At 39.0% G+C, this 14185-nt stretch overlaps 1 protein-coding gene and 1 long non-coding RNA gene across 10 annotated transcripts in view; one reads left to right on the forward strand and one right to left on the reverse strand.

The window, feature by feature from the left end:
* Positions 1 to 14118, reverse strand: part of FAM184B (family with sequence similarity 184 member B) — a 52591-nt gene extending 38473 nt beyond the window's left edge. For 4 of the 9 annotated variants that reach the window (XM_065060614.1, XM_065060617.1, XM_065060616.1 and 1 more), the window contains exon 1: positions 5657 to 6288. In XM_065060614.1, coding sequence (XP_064916686.1) covers positions 5657 to 5791 — 135 coding nt within the window. In that variant the 5' untranslated portion in view covers positions 5792 to 6288. Of the gene's footprint in view, positions 1 to 5315; positions 5502 to 5656; positions 6439 to 12267; positions 12329 to 13199 lie in introns of those variants that run through there. The other 5 variants (XM_065060615.1, XM_021286123.2, XM_021286119.2 and 2 more) reach the window with 4 other exon arrangements.
* LOC110357958 (uncharacterized) lies at positions 6849 to 8111 on the forward strand. Its single transcript, XR_002411970.2, has 2 exons — positions 6849 to 6986; positions 8020 to 8111. It is a non-coding gene; the product is annotated as an uncharacterized LOC110357958 (long non-coding RNA).
* Positions 14119 to 14185: the final 67 nt, after the last annotated feature.

The following is a 14185-nucleotide window of genomic DNA, read 5'->3' on the forward strand; positions in this document are numbered from 1 at the left end:
TTGAATTAATTTAAATGACAATTTTTTAGCCATCCAATAATAAGATTCTGGGTTCCTTCCTAATAGAAATAGTGGCTTTAATACTGCTTTTGACTAGTTGATCAACACAATTATATGACATTGCACATGTTCTGTAAGGAAAACATAGTGAGGACAAATTAAGAAATCTTAGTCTGCATATTTTTGTCAGCTGGTAGGCAAAAACAATGCTAGCTTTGAAATCCTGATAGAAAATTGTACATAAAAACAATGAAAACAAATACATCATCAAGTTAAGTACATGGGAATACTGATAGCTGACTTTGTTAGTCTTGTTAGTACATAATTTAAGCAGCTTTCTAAAAAGATTCTCTTTGCCTACATGGAATCCAGATTTTATATTCCCTGCCCAAAGGAAAAATATTGTTGCTCCAAAAGCATGATCCTAGTTTTTATGCTGTCCATTTTGCTTCATTTCTGTAGAATAATGAATACCTCTCTAGAGAGCTGAGATCAAAAAGCCTCAAGCACACGGGAAACCTCTGGTAACATAACAACTAACTGCACATCAGCTGAGCCCCTGTAAGCACTGGTTACAGAGTACTGTTAAGACATGACAGTAAGTAAGGTCAGTAAACTTAGCTTAAACTATGTGAAAAAGGCAACATATTTCAACTAGAAACATGAGTAGACAACAGGAGTTCTCTGTTACAGTTGCTCAGCTGACAGGTGCTTCCAGAGTAAGGCATTAAAATTTGATGAAATTTTGTTCCTAAACCTATCAGCCATTTTTAAAATGGCAAATAAAACAGGAAAGGTTAAACCATCTAATATATATGGCCATGTTACAAAACACCGGAGTGTTATAAACAGTCAATGCCCTCACACACTACCAGACCACTTGCTAATTCTTCTGTAAATTTCCACCCACAGAGTGAAGCTTATAGAAATAATTATGAGACTGTATCTCATACACTTCTGTGCAAAAGTCAGACACCCTTCTTTACATAACTAACACAAGTGGGGAGTGTTTATATGGTTGATTTTCCACTGAAGCTTATTAAACAATGTTCATCTTTTCCACACTGCTAACTGAACTGAGGGGCAATAAACCTCCTGGTGACTGGTGGTGAAAAGCAACCAGAGTGTGTAACATTTTCAGCTGCTCCACATAGTTTCATTAAGAAACATCTGCCTATGCTGCTGCTTCTAGAAGAGGAACACATCCGCTCACCTTTCACAGTTCTTTCTCCTGAAGGAAAAAAGAGGTTCTTAATTTTGTCTTACCAACAATTAACTTTCCCCTGCATCAACACTCACTTCCTCTGTTAAGAGACACAGTATCCAACATACATACACACACAAAATTTTCATCAAGCTGTTTTGTTTTTTGATAATCTACCTGTCCAGAAATAGTGCAATTTAAAATGTGCTTTTTAAAACAAGGCTCCCAGACTCCCAATGTAGAGTCAGATGAACTCCTAGGGAAAATGAGTTTGAGGGTAACTATCTCCTCTCTTTAAAAACATTCCTATGTTGGTATCCAGGAATGTCTCTATGAAGGAGACATAACGGTTTTGTGGCTTAAGTAGCTCTCTGATCACCAGTTAATGTCACCATCTTAGTTATTCAAATTAAGCTTAGTTCCAGAACTGCAGCCCAGAACAGCAGGTTTGGTTTGAGGCCCACTGGCAGAGGTTTGAAAAGAAGCCTGAATAACATGGGTATCTGCAGTGTGTCTATTTCTTGCCAGCCCTGCCTAAGCTACGTTTGCAATGAAAGCTGATCCATTCTCCTCAGCACTCCAAGAGTTCATTTGCATTTCTCATCCTATCTCAACTAAAACTGGCTGTCCTGAGAATCCATAAGCACCGAAAATCCTGTAACAACCAACTGATGTTAGAAATCTGTAGCTTGAGGCAGCAGGGAACCCAAAGTGTCATATAAAAGTCAGCATGCATTTTAAACTCCACGTTATTGCTAAACGTATCAGAAATACAAATAACTGACAAGCACAAAAGAGCATGCCAAGGGTCCAATGTCTTCTGGAGAAGTCTAAACTTAATTACTGGTACAAAGTCACGCATTTTGTTACAATCGTAAGAATGCACTAATTTCAAGTCCCTATTAATTTGAATGCACTAGTGTTGTAGAAAGGTGCCTACCAACTAGATGTGTATACTTGTATATGTGATTTGTATATGTGAATGACAACTACAGATGGTCATTCCCATTTGCAAACAGAATGTTTCTGTTTTGATTTCTCAAAGTCCATAAATCAAAGCATAGTTCATCTGGAAATAGCTGTGATGTTATCTGATTTTAAGGTCAAAATTAAGAAGACCTAGACAGCTCTTATCTATATACACTAATTTTACCAGAGCTTTTAAACATCGGTTTATACTTTCCAATATATCCTTTTTTTATATATATATATATATATGGGTTTTTTTAAAAAAAAAAAATGGTTGTCCCACATATTCATTTAGTACTGTGAGGTGTGTCTTTAAAAGAAAAACTGTACAAATAATTAAAAAACCTGCCATGTTCATTAGTGTACCTCAAATGTGGGCAGACAGATGTCTAGTGGTAGACAAGGATCTGTGGCCACTTCTGCCTTGAAATGCAAACGCCACCTTAGTTTTGTGGAAAGAGAAGGGACAGAGCAGAACAGGTAGCCTGACTGAGTTTGAAATACGCTAATTGTAGAAAGGTGCCTACCTTTGCTCACTGTGATAGCTCTGTGATAGATGTGGAGAAACATTGAATGTTCTACATGTCAGCAGTGGAAAAGGTCAATCTGTGTGAGAAGGGCCAGGCATCTAAAAATGCTGACAAACGGGCTACAAAAAGCAAGTAGCTTGCTGCCCAAAGCAAACAAAATGTTTCTAAAGGTTTGTGTTTTTGCCGCTACAGGCAAAAAGGTGCAGAACAGAAAAATGCAGGACTGAAAGTTTGAAAACTTACTATATTGTACCTCTCCAAAAGCAGGAATAGCATGGCAGTAGAATGGGAGCAGTTTTCAGGACGTCTGTGTCCTGTTCACCCCTGAGGATTCCCTGTACCAACCCGTGCCTTACAATGTAAATAGCACGCCATGCAACAATGGAAATTTCACCACCTCACCCAGTCTGGTTCTCCTGTTGGTGCTTTGGCACTTGCCTCCTTTGCCTTTGAGAGTAGGAGGAGCCCACTACTGACCATGTAACAAAGGAACAGGATGCATGTCAACATCTGTATCCTACATGTAATTTAAACATTTTGCAGTGGTTTCTCCTGGCACAATGCAGAGTGGCTGAGAAATTAGATATTATCTTCCCAGCAATAAAAATCTAACATCACTAAAGTGCAATTGTGTTAATAACAGACAGCAGTATTGCACACTAGGTTAGAATTGGGAAGGGTAAGCACTACAGGCAATTTAAAGTTAGGAGGGATTTAATTATAATTATTCCAACTGTAATACAGTCAATAAAGCAGTGATTTCAAAGAGAGCTCTTAAAGTTCCTGGACCAAAAATGATTATAACAAATTTTCCATATAGACATTTTTCAGCTAATCTGGTGTCAGATTTTGCTTCTCAGATGTTTGCCATTTGTACAGTATTAGTCTACTCAGCATTTAGAAGGGAAAGTGTATTGTTAAAATTCCACTTCTACCATGAGTTTTCTCTAGTACAGTGCTATTGCAGAAAAACTGAGTTCTTAAAGGCCACATTCTAAAACAGAATTTTTTGAGCTTCAAGTATAAATAATCTTTATTTCGGATGACTGAAAAGGATCCAGAGGGGAAATTCTATTAAAAGTAATCATGCCATCCACATTTTAACATGAGAAACTTCACAAAAGCATAAAAAACAAACAAACAAACAAAAACTGAAATAAAATTTTGCTATGATCCTTTGCACTGAGGTGATTTTTTCCCTGTTTGCTGCTAAAACAGTTCTCACAAATTTCTTCCCCAACCCAAAGACAAACTTTATAAAGGAATATGTTTTCAGAAAGGAATTAGATGTTTTTTCCTCAAAATTTAGTTGAAATAGAGAGACTTTTAAAAGAATCACTTTCTATGAAAAGGAAGGCACAGAAATCTTTAAAGAAAATTAGTTTAGCTTGAGAGTTGAAACAAGTGTTTCTTTGTACAGATCTCATTAGTATGACCTAAGTCTGCTGCTGAGAAATAGACCACCTAGAAGGAGAGAGCTAGTCATTCCTCAACTCTTGTTACCATGAAGCATAAGGTATCAATTAATAGAGACCCAGCTATTGTTTTTCTGTCAGAAAAGGCAATCTGTGAATTTGTTTTGAGTGTTACTTATGGACAAATTTTACTTAGTGTGCAAAATTGGTCAAAGATAGCAGAAAACAAGAGAACAGCTTGGGACATCTCAATCTAATCTACAGTCATCTTTCAAGTACCTTTCATTGTGGCTGAGGAATCAGGAATGTTATCAATCAACAGACTGCTTCTCTTTATGAATTTTTAGACTTCATTGCTCACACATTTTTGTGGTCAAAATAATAATTTTTTTAAAAGGCATTTATTTGGATAGTCTTCTTTCAAATACTACAGAATGAAAATAGACCTTGAAGAGTAACGTGCATTCATAGGCAAAAAAAATCAGATTGTGTACAAAATACTATTATACAAACATACAATCAGTGCACTGGTAAAGTAAGTATTGGTATAGTATAATAAGTGTAATATAGCAAGTGTATGTGCAAATATAGGTAGCACTTGTGTATGTATTCGTACACAATACACATTATCACATACAGTAATCATTAGCTAATAATAATGGCACTGCAACTAGTAAGCCATTCTAACTTGAAAATCTTAATGATTTCCTATTGTTTGACCTGTAGTTTTAGTCCATGTTTTTTCATTGCTAAAATGTCTTTACCAAATGCAGTGAGGTTACAGAACACGTAAAAGCTGGATGAGTAAACATGGGTAGGAAGCAGCATTTTTCTCAGAAAGTTGCAGCATAAATATAGCTTAAAAGATAACTGCTACCTCCTATAGATTTTCTCTTACCATAGTGTGGAAAATGTTCCAAATATTTAGTGGTATAGCTCCTTATTGACTAAAAGTTTTACTACAATATACCACGTAATTTAGTCCTGCCTCTTTTCCAACTCCTGTCTTTTACGAAGGTCATTTAAAGTATTTCTGCTGAAGCACAACGGGAACAATTAAGTACAAGACAACAAGTAAGATTGTACTATAGTACCACAACTACGCTGCAGCTTTGCAACAATATTACTCGAGAACCTATCAAAACGCAAATGAATTAACGCCTTCGTAATTTAGGAATAAAAAAAAAAGGCGGATACCGTCAATCCCTCCGAGCAGCGCCCAGTCAAATCCTATGTCTTCGCAGAGCTTGAGCTCTTCTCGCTATTGTTTCACGCTAATTAGAGCGGTTAAGTGCGAGATGTCGATCGTCAGCCACAAAGGCAATCCGGTAAGGTTGGTCTGTAGCACCCGCGGGGGAACTGTTTGAAAGGAAGTTTGTGCACATCGATGTTTTCAGCAACCGCCTTTTAAGAGCAGGACAGTTTTCCCTTCTCTCCTCTCAGACAGGGGCTATCAAAGGAGTCAGGTCCGAGCCAGGCCCCCATCCCCGGCCAGGGCAGGTTCACCTCCCTGGGAAGGCTGCAATAGTGAGACTTACCTTAGTGAGCTGGGCAATCTTCTTGCACATTTTCATGTGCATTTCCTGATTGCATTCCTCTGCCGAGCTGCTGCGAGCGGCTCCAGATCCATTGCAAGTCCCGGGTTGATGAATCTTGTTTATGCCAGAGGCCATTAGGCTTGAAATATTTTAATCACGTCTGCCTGTGTATACTCCGGGTAGTGCGATCCTTTCCGGGCTGCCGGCGCCCCCGGTGCGCTGCACCCTCCCAGACCTCCACAGTGCTGGGGGAACTTCAGCCCCAAACAGGGCAAGCTCCCGTCGTCACTGCTCTCCGTTCTGTGCAGATGGCCCAGTCCTTCAGCAGAACACCCAGGCGAAGAGGCAGAGAACAGCATGTGCAAACATCCTGACGGGGATTTTTTTCCCTCCCCGTCTCTTCAAATGGTTGAGCTTCCGCCAGACGATGCCAGCAGCTGGATGCTACAAATTTCCCACAGGAGATGCTGAGCCAGCCGTACAGGCAGCAGCACAGACGTTGCCGGGCATCTGTTATAGAGATCGCCTGCACATTAAATCATGTTACCTTCTTGGGGCTGCCAAAGGATTGCAGAGGTCACGAGAGAGGACGATGTTGGCACCTTTCACTAGCTCTGTTATCTTGGCAATCCTCTCTAAGTCCGGATGGACCAATAAAGTGATGGAGAAAACCTGGTTTAATTTTTTTTTTTTTTTTTTTTTTTTTTTTTTTTTTTCTGAAAGCAGAATGGAGCAGTTCTTCCAGCAAAGAGGCACACTTGAGCACAGCTGAGCCCGGGAGTGGTGTCAGGGATCTAGCCCTTCTGCCTTAGTCAAAGAGACAGGTCAGTTCCCCTCAGTTACACCAAAGGCATTGGCAAGGTGCCAGAAGAAAACTGACAATATTACTGGGCTTTTTTTCTTCATCTGTAAGCCATTCCCTCTCTTCAAAGAGACCAGGCTTCTACAAGTAAAAATAAATGAAAGGACAGAAAGGGTAGAAAAAAAGGCATAGAAAAGACAAGCTATTAAGATAATGGAATTTTAAAAGAAGAATGATTCAGTAAAGTGTTAATGCAAGAAGAAAATGGTTAGTGGACATGTTTAAACAAGTCTAGAAGAAAGGCGAAGGAGGAGAAGGCAAAGTAGGGTGAAGTCAGAGAGGTGGAGAAGAGGAAGAGAGAGAAAGAACAAGTGAGAGAAGCTGAAAGCTGCTTAACACCCCTTTGATGTGCAGCTGTAGCCAGTATAAGAAACCCTATGGAGCAGACCGAGGACACATCTCAGCTCATGCTCTCTTACAGCCAGTCAGGGTCGACATGAAGCTACTTCTTCCCCCTGCCTTGTGCAGGTAAGACAGTTTTTCTATCTCACCTCCTCACAGTCTTTCCATCCTTCTTGGGCAAGAAGCTTCCACTTCACTAGTGGTGGGTTTGAAAAAGTGCTTCCTCAAGATTATCAGAATTGGGAAGGAGGATTATCTGGTGTCAGCTAAGATCAGGGCAAAAGGAAAAAAAGGAAAATCTTCAGCAAAGAAGGGAGATATTCGGTGAGGGCAAAAAAAAAGATAAAGCACTGTTAAGAATAAACACTCCAATAAAAAAAAAAAAAAAAAAAATCAGGGCAGAAGAATGCCTGCAGGCAGTGGGTACAAGGAAGAGTGAGAAGATGTAAGAAGAGAAGACCTTGGGCCAAAGAAACCAAACCCTTTAATTGCTTGGAGAAAAGAAGGGACTCTAAGTCTCTGAAGGCAGAAACAATCTTCACTCCAGAAGTGAGTGGAAATGAAGACTGACTGCGAAACAGCGTAAAAGGGAAAGGCCAGGAAGGAAAATGAAGATGGTCACAGTTGCTGGGAGATGCTAAGCAGGGAAAAGAAGTTTAGCCCAGAGAGAACATTTATAAGAAGATATAAGAAACAGAGCCTTGTACCCAGGAAGGACTAAGTATAGTTTCTTCATTCACTGATATTAATGTCCAAGATGCTCTGCCTGTGACTGAAACTTTTTCTGTGACCAGGGCATAAGCATATGTCACTACCAATTGTCTGGTACCTCATAAGACATATGCTCACACTTAAGTTTAACTCAGTTAATATGGTTATAATATCTTCTCTACATGCTCATCCACTTAAGAAAAAAAGTGTAGGAAGTTAATTAAATGTAAAATTTTGCTAAAATTGAGAAGCTTTTTAGAACAATCCAGAGAACACAAAGGGCTAGAACAATTTCCTAGCACCTTGTTTCCTCAGAAAAACAACAAAACTGAGTGAAAACAAAGCAAATTAAGAAAATGCAAAAGGTTTTAAAAGTACTTACAATAAGTTACCTATATTATTGCTCTGCTACACAGATAGTAACATTCATGTTGTTTCTACCAAACAGCAGAGGACACACTGGACTTGAAGGCATGGCTGGAGACAGACTTGTGACACTTACATAGGCACAGACAGAGCAGAGGAGCATAGATCTTCAGGTACACTGGGAAATGAATAAACCACTGAGATGTTTTCAAGCAGGCTGTTCATGTATTTTAGGGGATCAGAGGGGAAAAAACTTGATGCTTTGCTACAAGATGATGTTTTAGCAAAACATAATTTGTTGCTGGTAAATTATTCTGAGTCCAGATGAGTCAATACTTCAAACATCAGAAAAGCTTCAGTCAGACTTCAAGCACCAGAAAATGCAACCACAGAAGATAAATTCATAGGTGACTCAAGTTCATTAGTTCCACTACTCAAAAAACCCACTTGATTTCAATAACAGAATTTCAACAGATAATGGCAGAGCTTTTCAATGAGTATTTGACCTATTTTTTTCTTCTAATTGATCTGGTGACCACCTATAGATAAGAGGACAAAGCAAAGATGTCACAAAGCATAATTTGAGCATGTAGTAAACATGGGTTTTGTGAGAACCACATGGAACCTTCTGATAAGCTCTGACTTGGAATCAAATACTTTCTTATTTTAGAGACACGTGGGAGGAATAAAAATATGACTTTCCCCATTTTATAATGTTTTCACAATACCTTTCTCCCTGTCAAACAGAAAAGAAACTACTTGGAACAAAATCTGCACGCAAAGTAACTTTCGAGTTCTTATCCTTTTTTGACGGTACCAAAGCAATTTGCCATTGCTTGGTTAACATAAAAACACTTTGTTCTGTCACATGTTTAGTTCATATCAGTGACTCAGATGTCAGAAACATTCTGTGATAGCTAATCAGTCAATGCCAGTACATCTTTAAAAGAGCCTTTAAGTCAACATAATCAGGACTGGCAAATGGAAAAAGGTGCAATTCTGGATACAGTTATTACAAAATCCTTGACACCAAGCAAATTAGCCTTAAATGGCTAAAATAAATTTCAGGTAGGCTTTCATAATACATATATAAAATTCTTAATAACCTGCATGGTTTAAACATCAGTATCATCTAAGTAGGGTGTGACCATATGGATCAAACTCATCCAGTTTATCTCACTATCTCAACTGAAACCCAAGTCCATCAATCCAGCATTCTTTATACTTACACATAAATATCTTTGGGTGGTGAGGCACTGGAAGTTGTGGATACCCCATCCCTGGAAGTGTTGAAGGCCAGGCTGGATGGGGCTTTGAGCAACCTGGTCTAGTGGAAGGTGCCACTGCCCAAGGCAGAGGGGTTGGTGCTAGATGGTCTTTAAGGTCCCTTCTGACCCAAACCATTCTATGATACACAAGATAAGGCTAGCTACTACTAAAAGATCCACATACCTCAAATTCCAAGACATAAAGAAGATATTTCTGTTGCATATCTTTAATCCATAAGTTTGCTCCTTTTTTTAACATATTACAAGCAGCTTTCCCAAAACACAACTAATACAGAGCCAAATGCATCGATTGTTTGTCTGAATACCAGTACTACTGAAGTCAGTGGGATTTTTTTTTTAATACATGAGGACAAAGTTAAACCAATCCCTCAGATTACACTCTACTGCTGTTTTGCAGTCCAATAAAATTTGCATTTGAAAACTGTAGAACAATACAATTAGTCTGTCACATTATGTTTCAAATTAAAAGCCGCATTAATAAAATGGATTTAGAACATCTCAAGTTAGTGTCTCAGCAAGGGCAGATTAATTTTTGTGGATTCTCCTTCTTTGGAGACATTAAAAATCTGCCTGGACACATTCCTGTGCGATCTGCTCTGGTGAACCTGCTTTAGCAGGTGGGTTGGACTAGATGATCTCCAGAGGCCCCTTCCAACCCCAACCATTCTGTAATCTCTAAGTAAGATTCTAATCTAATTCATAAATGACAATGTTCATTGTTGATCTCCATTTAAATTCACTTTGGTCCCAGAGTAGCTTTTTGACCCCAGAATACAAAATTCAGGGACTATTTTTTTCCTTTCTTACAGGAAATAAAATGGAAAAAAGGATAAAAACTAGTCTGAAGACTTAGAAAAGCAGCTGTCCTGCTCACCTGGTTCACTATCCTACTTTCAATAAAGCTTGTTTTGAGATTGAATACAAGAAAAAGAACAAGAAGTGGTTCTGCAACAGTTACATCTTGGGTAATTACATAATTATATGTAATTATGTATATATAAAATATTATATGCAACTATAATTTTCATTAATTTCCACCTCATAGAGCAAATAGGATTTGAGAGTCCAATTCAGAAACCACCAAAGCACTACTGATTTCCTCATTGACTGAAACAGTAACTATTCAGAAACATATATACAGCCTTATAGCTGACTTACATGCACACAAGTTTTGGAGGAATGTGTTGAACAGAACCTCCTTGTCCTGGTTTTGTTAAAAAAAAACAAGTTTCTCTTTTAGTGAATTTGTCTGTCAGCTAAAGCCTTCGTATTAGCTGTATTTTCCTGGAGAACCAGATACATGTTTTGGTAAACATAGCAATGGAATGCGAAGTTACTGATAAGCATGGATGGACATCTCGCAAGAGGGGCAACGAGAAACTGGTGACCAAGAAACTGACCAACTGTGTATAACATTCCATTCATGTGAATACTTTATATAAAAGTGGGAGATCATGAGGATCTCATCCCCATTTTTTTCACTTTTGCTTATGGTCGACATTAGGGGAGGACCTTGCTAGTCATCCCTGCAAACTGAGGCCTAGTGAGAGACTGAATCCAGTTCCGGTTGGCTGCAGAGTCCAATCCAAGACTTTGGGTGCCTGCTCTGCAGTTGCTGAGACTTTCAAGATTGGTTTTGTATATTTTGTATTATTTTCTCTATTCTGATTAGTAGCATTAGTAAAACATTTTTAATTTTTCCAACTCTCTTCTCTCTGTCCTTCTTTTCCTCTCGATTGCCTGTCCTTAGCGGGAAGGGTGGAGAGGGAGGGGCAAAAGGGCGAAGGGGGGAGGAGAGGAGATTAACAATACATCTGCCAGGGTTTTATTGTCACCCTGCAATCAAAACCCTCAACACTCCTATTACTACTGCATAATGATGGCCCGATTATGGATTAAATATTACTGTGCTTAAACTTTTAATCTGGAAGCTGGAACCAATCAGATGCGTCAGTTAAAAAACTTCTGGAACACCTACTAAATAGGATAGCAACAACTTTCAGGGTTTTTAACCTATTTTTTACCGCAAGACCTACATCTAAAATTACCACAAAGTAACCAGCATGCATCAAATTTGGCTTACCCATTGGCACTGTGTATTTGCTCACACACCAGAACTGACAAAGAGAAAGGATGTAGAACAGTGGGTCAGAAGTAGAAAGAGACAACTATAATCAGAGGATATCACTATTTCCAAGGACAAGTTAAAAAATCTTGGCATTTTAGAGCATGCTTCCTTGTGGAGCCTGGAGAGCTTCTGAGCTTCATCAGTCCTTTCGTTTTTTGATAGAACTGTGAAACCTACTGGCCAAAACAGCTAAATCTGTGCTGCTGGAGGGGTCCTTGCCCTCCCAGTCAGTTGTTGTATTCATTTCTCAGGAAGCGGCTGGCCCTTACTGAGCCCCGAGAGTTAGCTCAGAAAAGGACAGAAGGCCCAGGGCTGAGCCAAAATGTGGTTCCTAGGCCCATGGCAAAGGGGTGTGGCTGGAGGCACCAGGTGAGGCTGCTCGGGTGCCATTAAGGCTTATCAATGCAGTGAAGGTGCTGCAACATAACCTGTGAAAACACTGACAACAAACACCTCTATCAGTTAAACAAAGTATCTGGTATCACAGGGTGACTGTGATATTTTATGTGGAGCTAAGTCTAAATGGCCACATTTGTGATCCTACTTCAGCATGTTACATATCTTCATATGAAATATCAACTGGGAATCTGGACTTCTGTGGCATACTGAAAGCCAGTATGTTGAACTTCAATTTATCATAACAGAAGCCTGACTTCTATTTCTACCTAGAAATACAAAGCCTAGCAGAAATATTTAACGCAGACTGGAAGAAATAGGTCTTATATCCTGGCTGAAACCCATCATAAGGGACTGCAAGATGTTGATAAGGGAAAATCCTCATCCATAGGTCTGAGATGCAGGTGGGCACAAATGGGCTTCCAAACATATATGTATCAAAAATACTTCAGTTTGCATTATTAGTTTCACTTAAAAGTCCTGGGTTTTTAAAGCCAGAAGACTCACAAAGTTTTACCTCCAGTTTCCATCCTCTTCCCCACATCCTGTTCTCCTCCTGTTTTCATAGTCTTCTTTTCCTACAGGCAAAAAAGCTAGATTAATTTTCCAGTAAAAATACCTTAAATAGAAAGATGGTTACACATTTTATTTCCCTAGAAAATATAAACTTCCCTAAAACCCCAACTCATCGAGTGTTTGCAGTTGATTATAGTGTTTTTGTAGAGTCACTATTTCTCCAACATAAAAACTTTTAGGAAAAAGTTAATATGTATTATTCTGTGTTACTCTTATATTTGTGCATATAGAATTCATTTCCTGCTCTCTAGGAGCAGAAGAGGATTAGGCCAGATCCAGATGTTAAAAAGTTAATACAAAATACAAATGACTCGCCTTTAAAAAGCTGGTATCTGTTTTAAACATACACAAATATATGGTAATACGATATGTCAGGAAAAAACCCTCTCTGCCACATGTATACATGTTTTTAAAATGTATTTTCATTAAAAAAATAGTATTTGAATAAATATTAATTTAATAAAATTATATTAATACAGCATTATTAATTTTATTTTTTAATATCTATAAAATACATTTTTTTTCCTGCTACCACCCTCAGTTCTGCACACACAGCTCTTATACCCTGTAATCCTTGACACAACTGTGAAGAGAAAACAGTTTCATTATTTTGTCGATAACAATCTTCTGCTTGAAGAATTAACACTGGGAAGATTCAGATCCGGAATAAGACTGACCCCTAGTGCTTATCTATTTTAATTGTTAGTTGTTTTTTTTTCTTAGCCAAAAATGAATTTTCTTCAGTATGGGTTCTGACTAGCTGACCTATCATTTGATGGTATGTCAACTGTTCTTATTAGATAACTATCATCACTTCAGGTAATTGGTCACTTTTTTTATTTTAAAGCCCAAAGACACATAGATGTCAAATACCTGAAGTTCCTGGTGTCCATAGTTAGCTGCTTCTGTTCACATTTTCTGGAATTAACATATGCTGATGCAGCTAATCATCCCTTGCCTTGCTTCTCACTGAATCAGTCCCTGCTTCACAGTACGTTCTGTAGTTTGTAACATATCTCTGGAGTTTGAGCTTAGTTATCTTACCGTTTTTTCATGAGATACAGAATTTATTTCTATTCTCAAGTTAAAAGATTTCTGGGAAAACATACTTGAAAAATTGGGGAAAATTACCACTAGTAAAAGATACCACCTGTAAAGAACACAAATACTTACTCCAACAAGTCAGTTATCCATACTGACTTACATATTTTCAACCCCCTTTATACCCAATACAAAATAGTAGGATATTTCAGTAAGAAACACACATTCTGCAAGGTGGATTCAGCTGAGGTAGTTCATCCAGGGAACTGAGTAACCAGTTACTTAACAAGCTACCTACTTAATCCCCTTTGTTACCTAAATCTTTAAAACAAGCAAAACTATATTGCTGTAGATTCAGTAGCTGAGCAGCTTTTGTCTCACTAGATGGCCATTCTCCTAAGGGCTTTTATTATTTCCAGACGGAGGCCGAGCTTTCTTGTTTTGCTATCCCGACTGCTTCAGTGTGAGGCTCCTGTTTACAAAATGAAACTATACGCATTTTTCCAGATGATCACATCCGGAAAGGAAGAGTGGCTGAGGAGAGTACCAGAGTTTATCAAGCTTAATTCACTATTTTGCACCAACACACTCTGGAAACCCCCTTGCCCGACGCTTCTCCTCAGCCTCAGCGGAGCTAATACCGACTCTGCTTTGAAACCGCCGCTCCTGCCGTGAGCGCGCCCCAAGAGGCGGAGGCAAAGCCGGCCTGGCCCTCGGCCCCGCACCGCCCTGGCCGCTCCCCTCGCCGAAAATGGCGGCGCGGCTCTTTCCGCGCGTTCCCGGGCTAACGGCCGCTCCGCTGGGCCGCGCGCGGAGGC

The sequence above is a fragment of the Columba livia genome, chromosome 4, assembly GCF_036013475.1.
Source record: "Columba livia isolate bColLiv1 breed racing homer chromosome 4, bColLiv1.pat.W.v2, whole genome shotgun sequence".
NCBI classification, from domain to species: Eukaryota; Metazoa; Chordata; class Aves; order Columbiformes; family Columbidae; genus Columba; species Columba livia.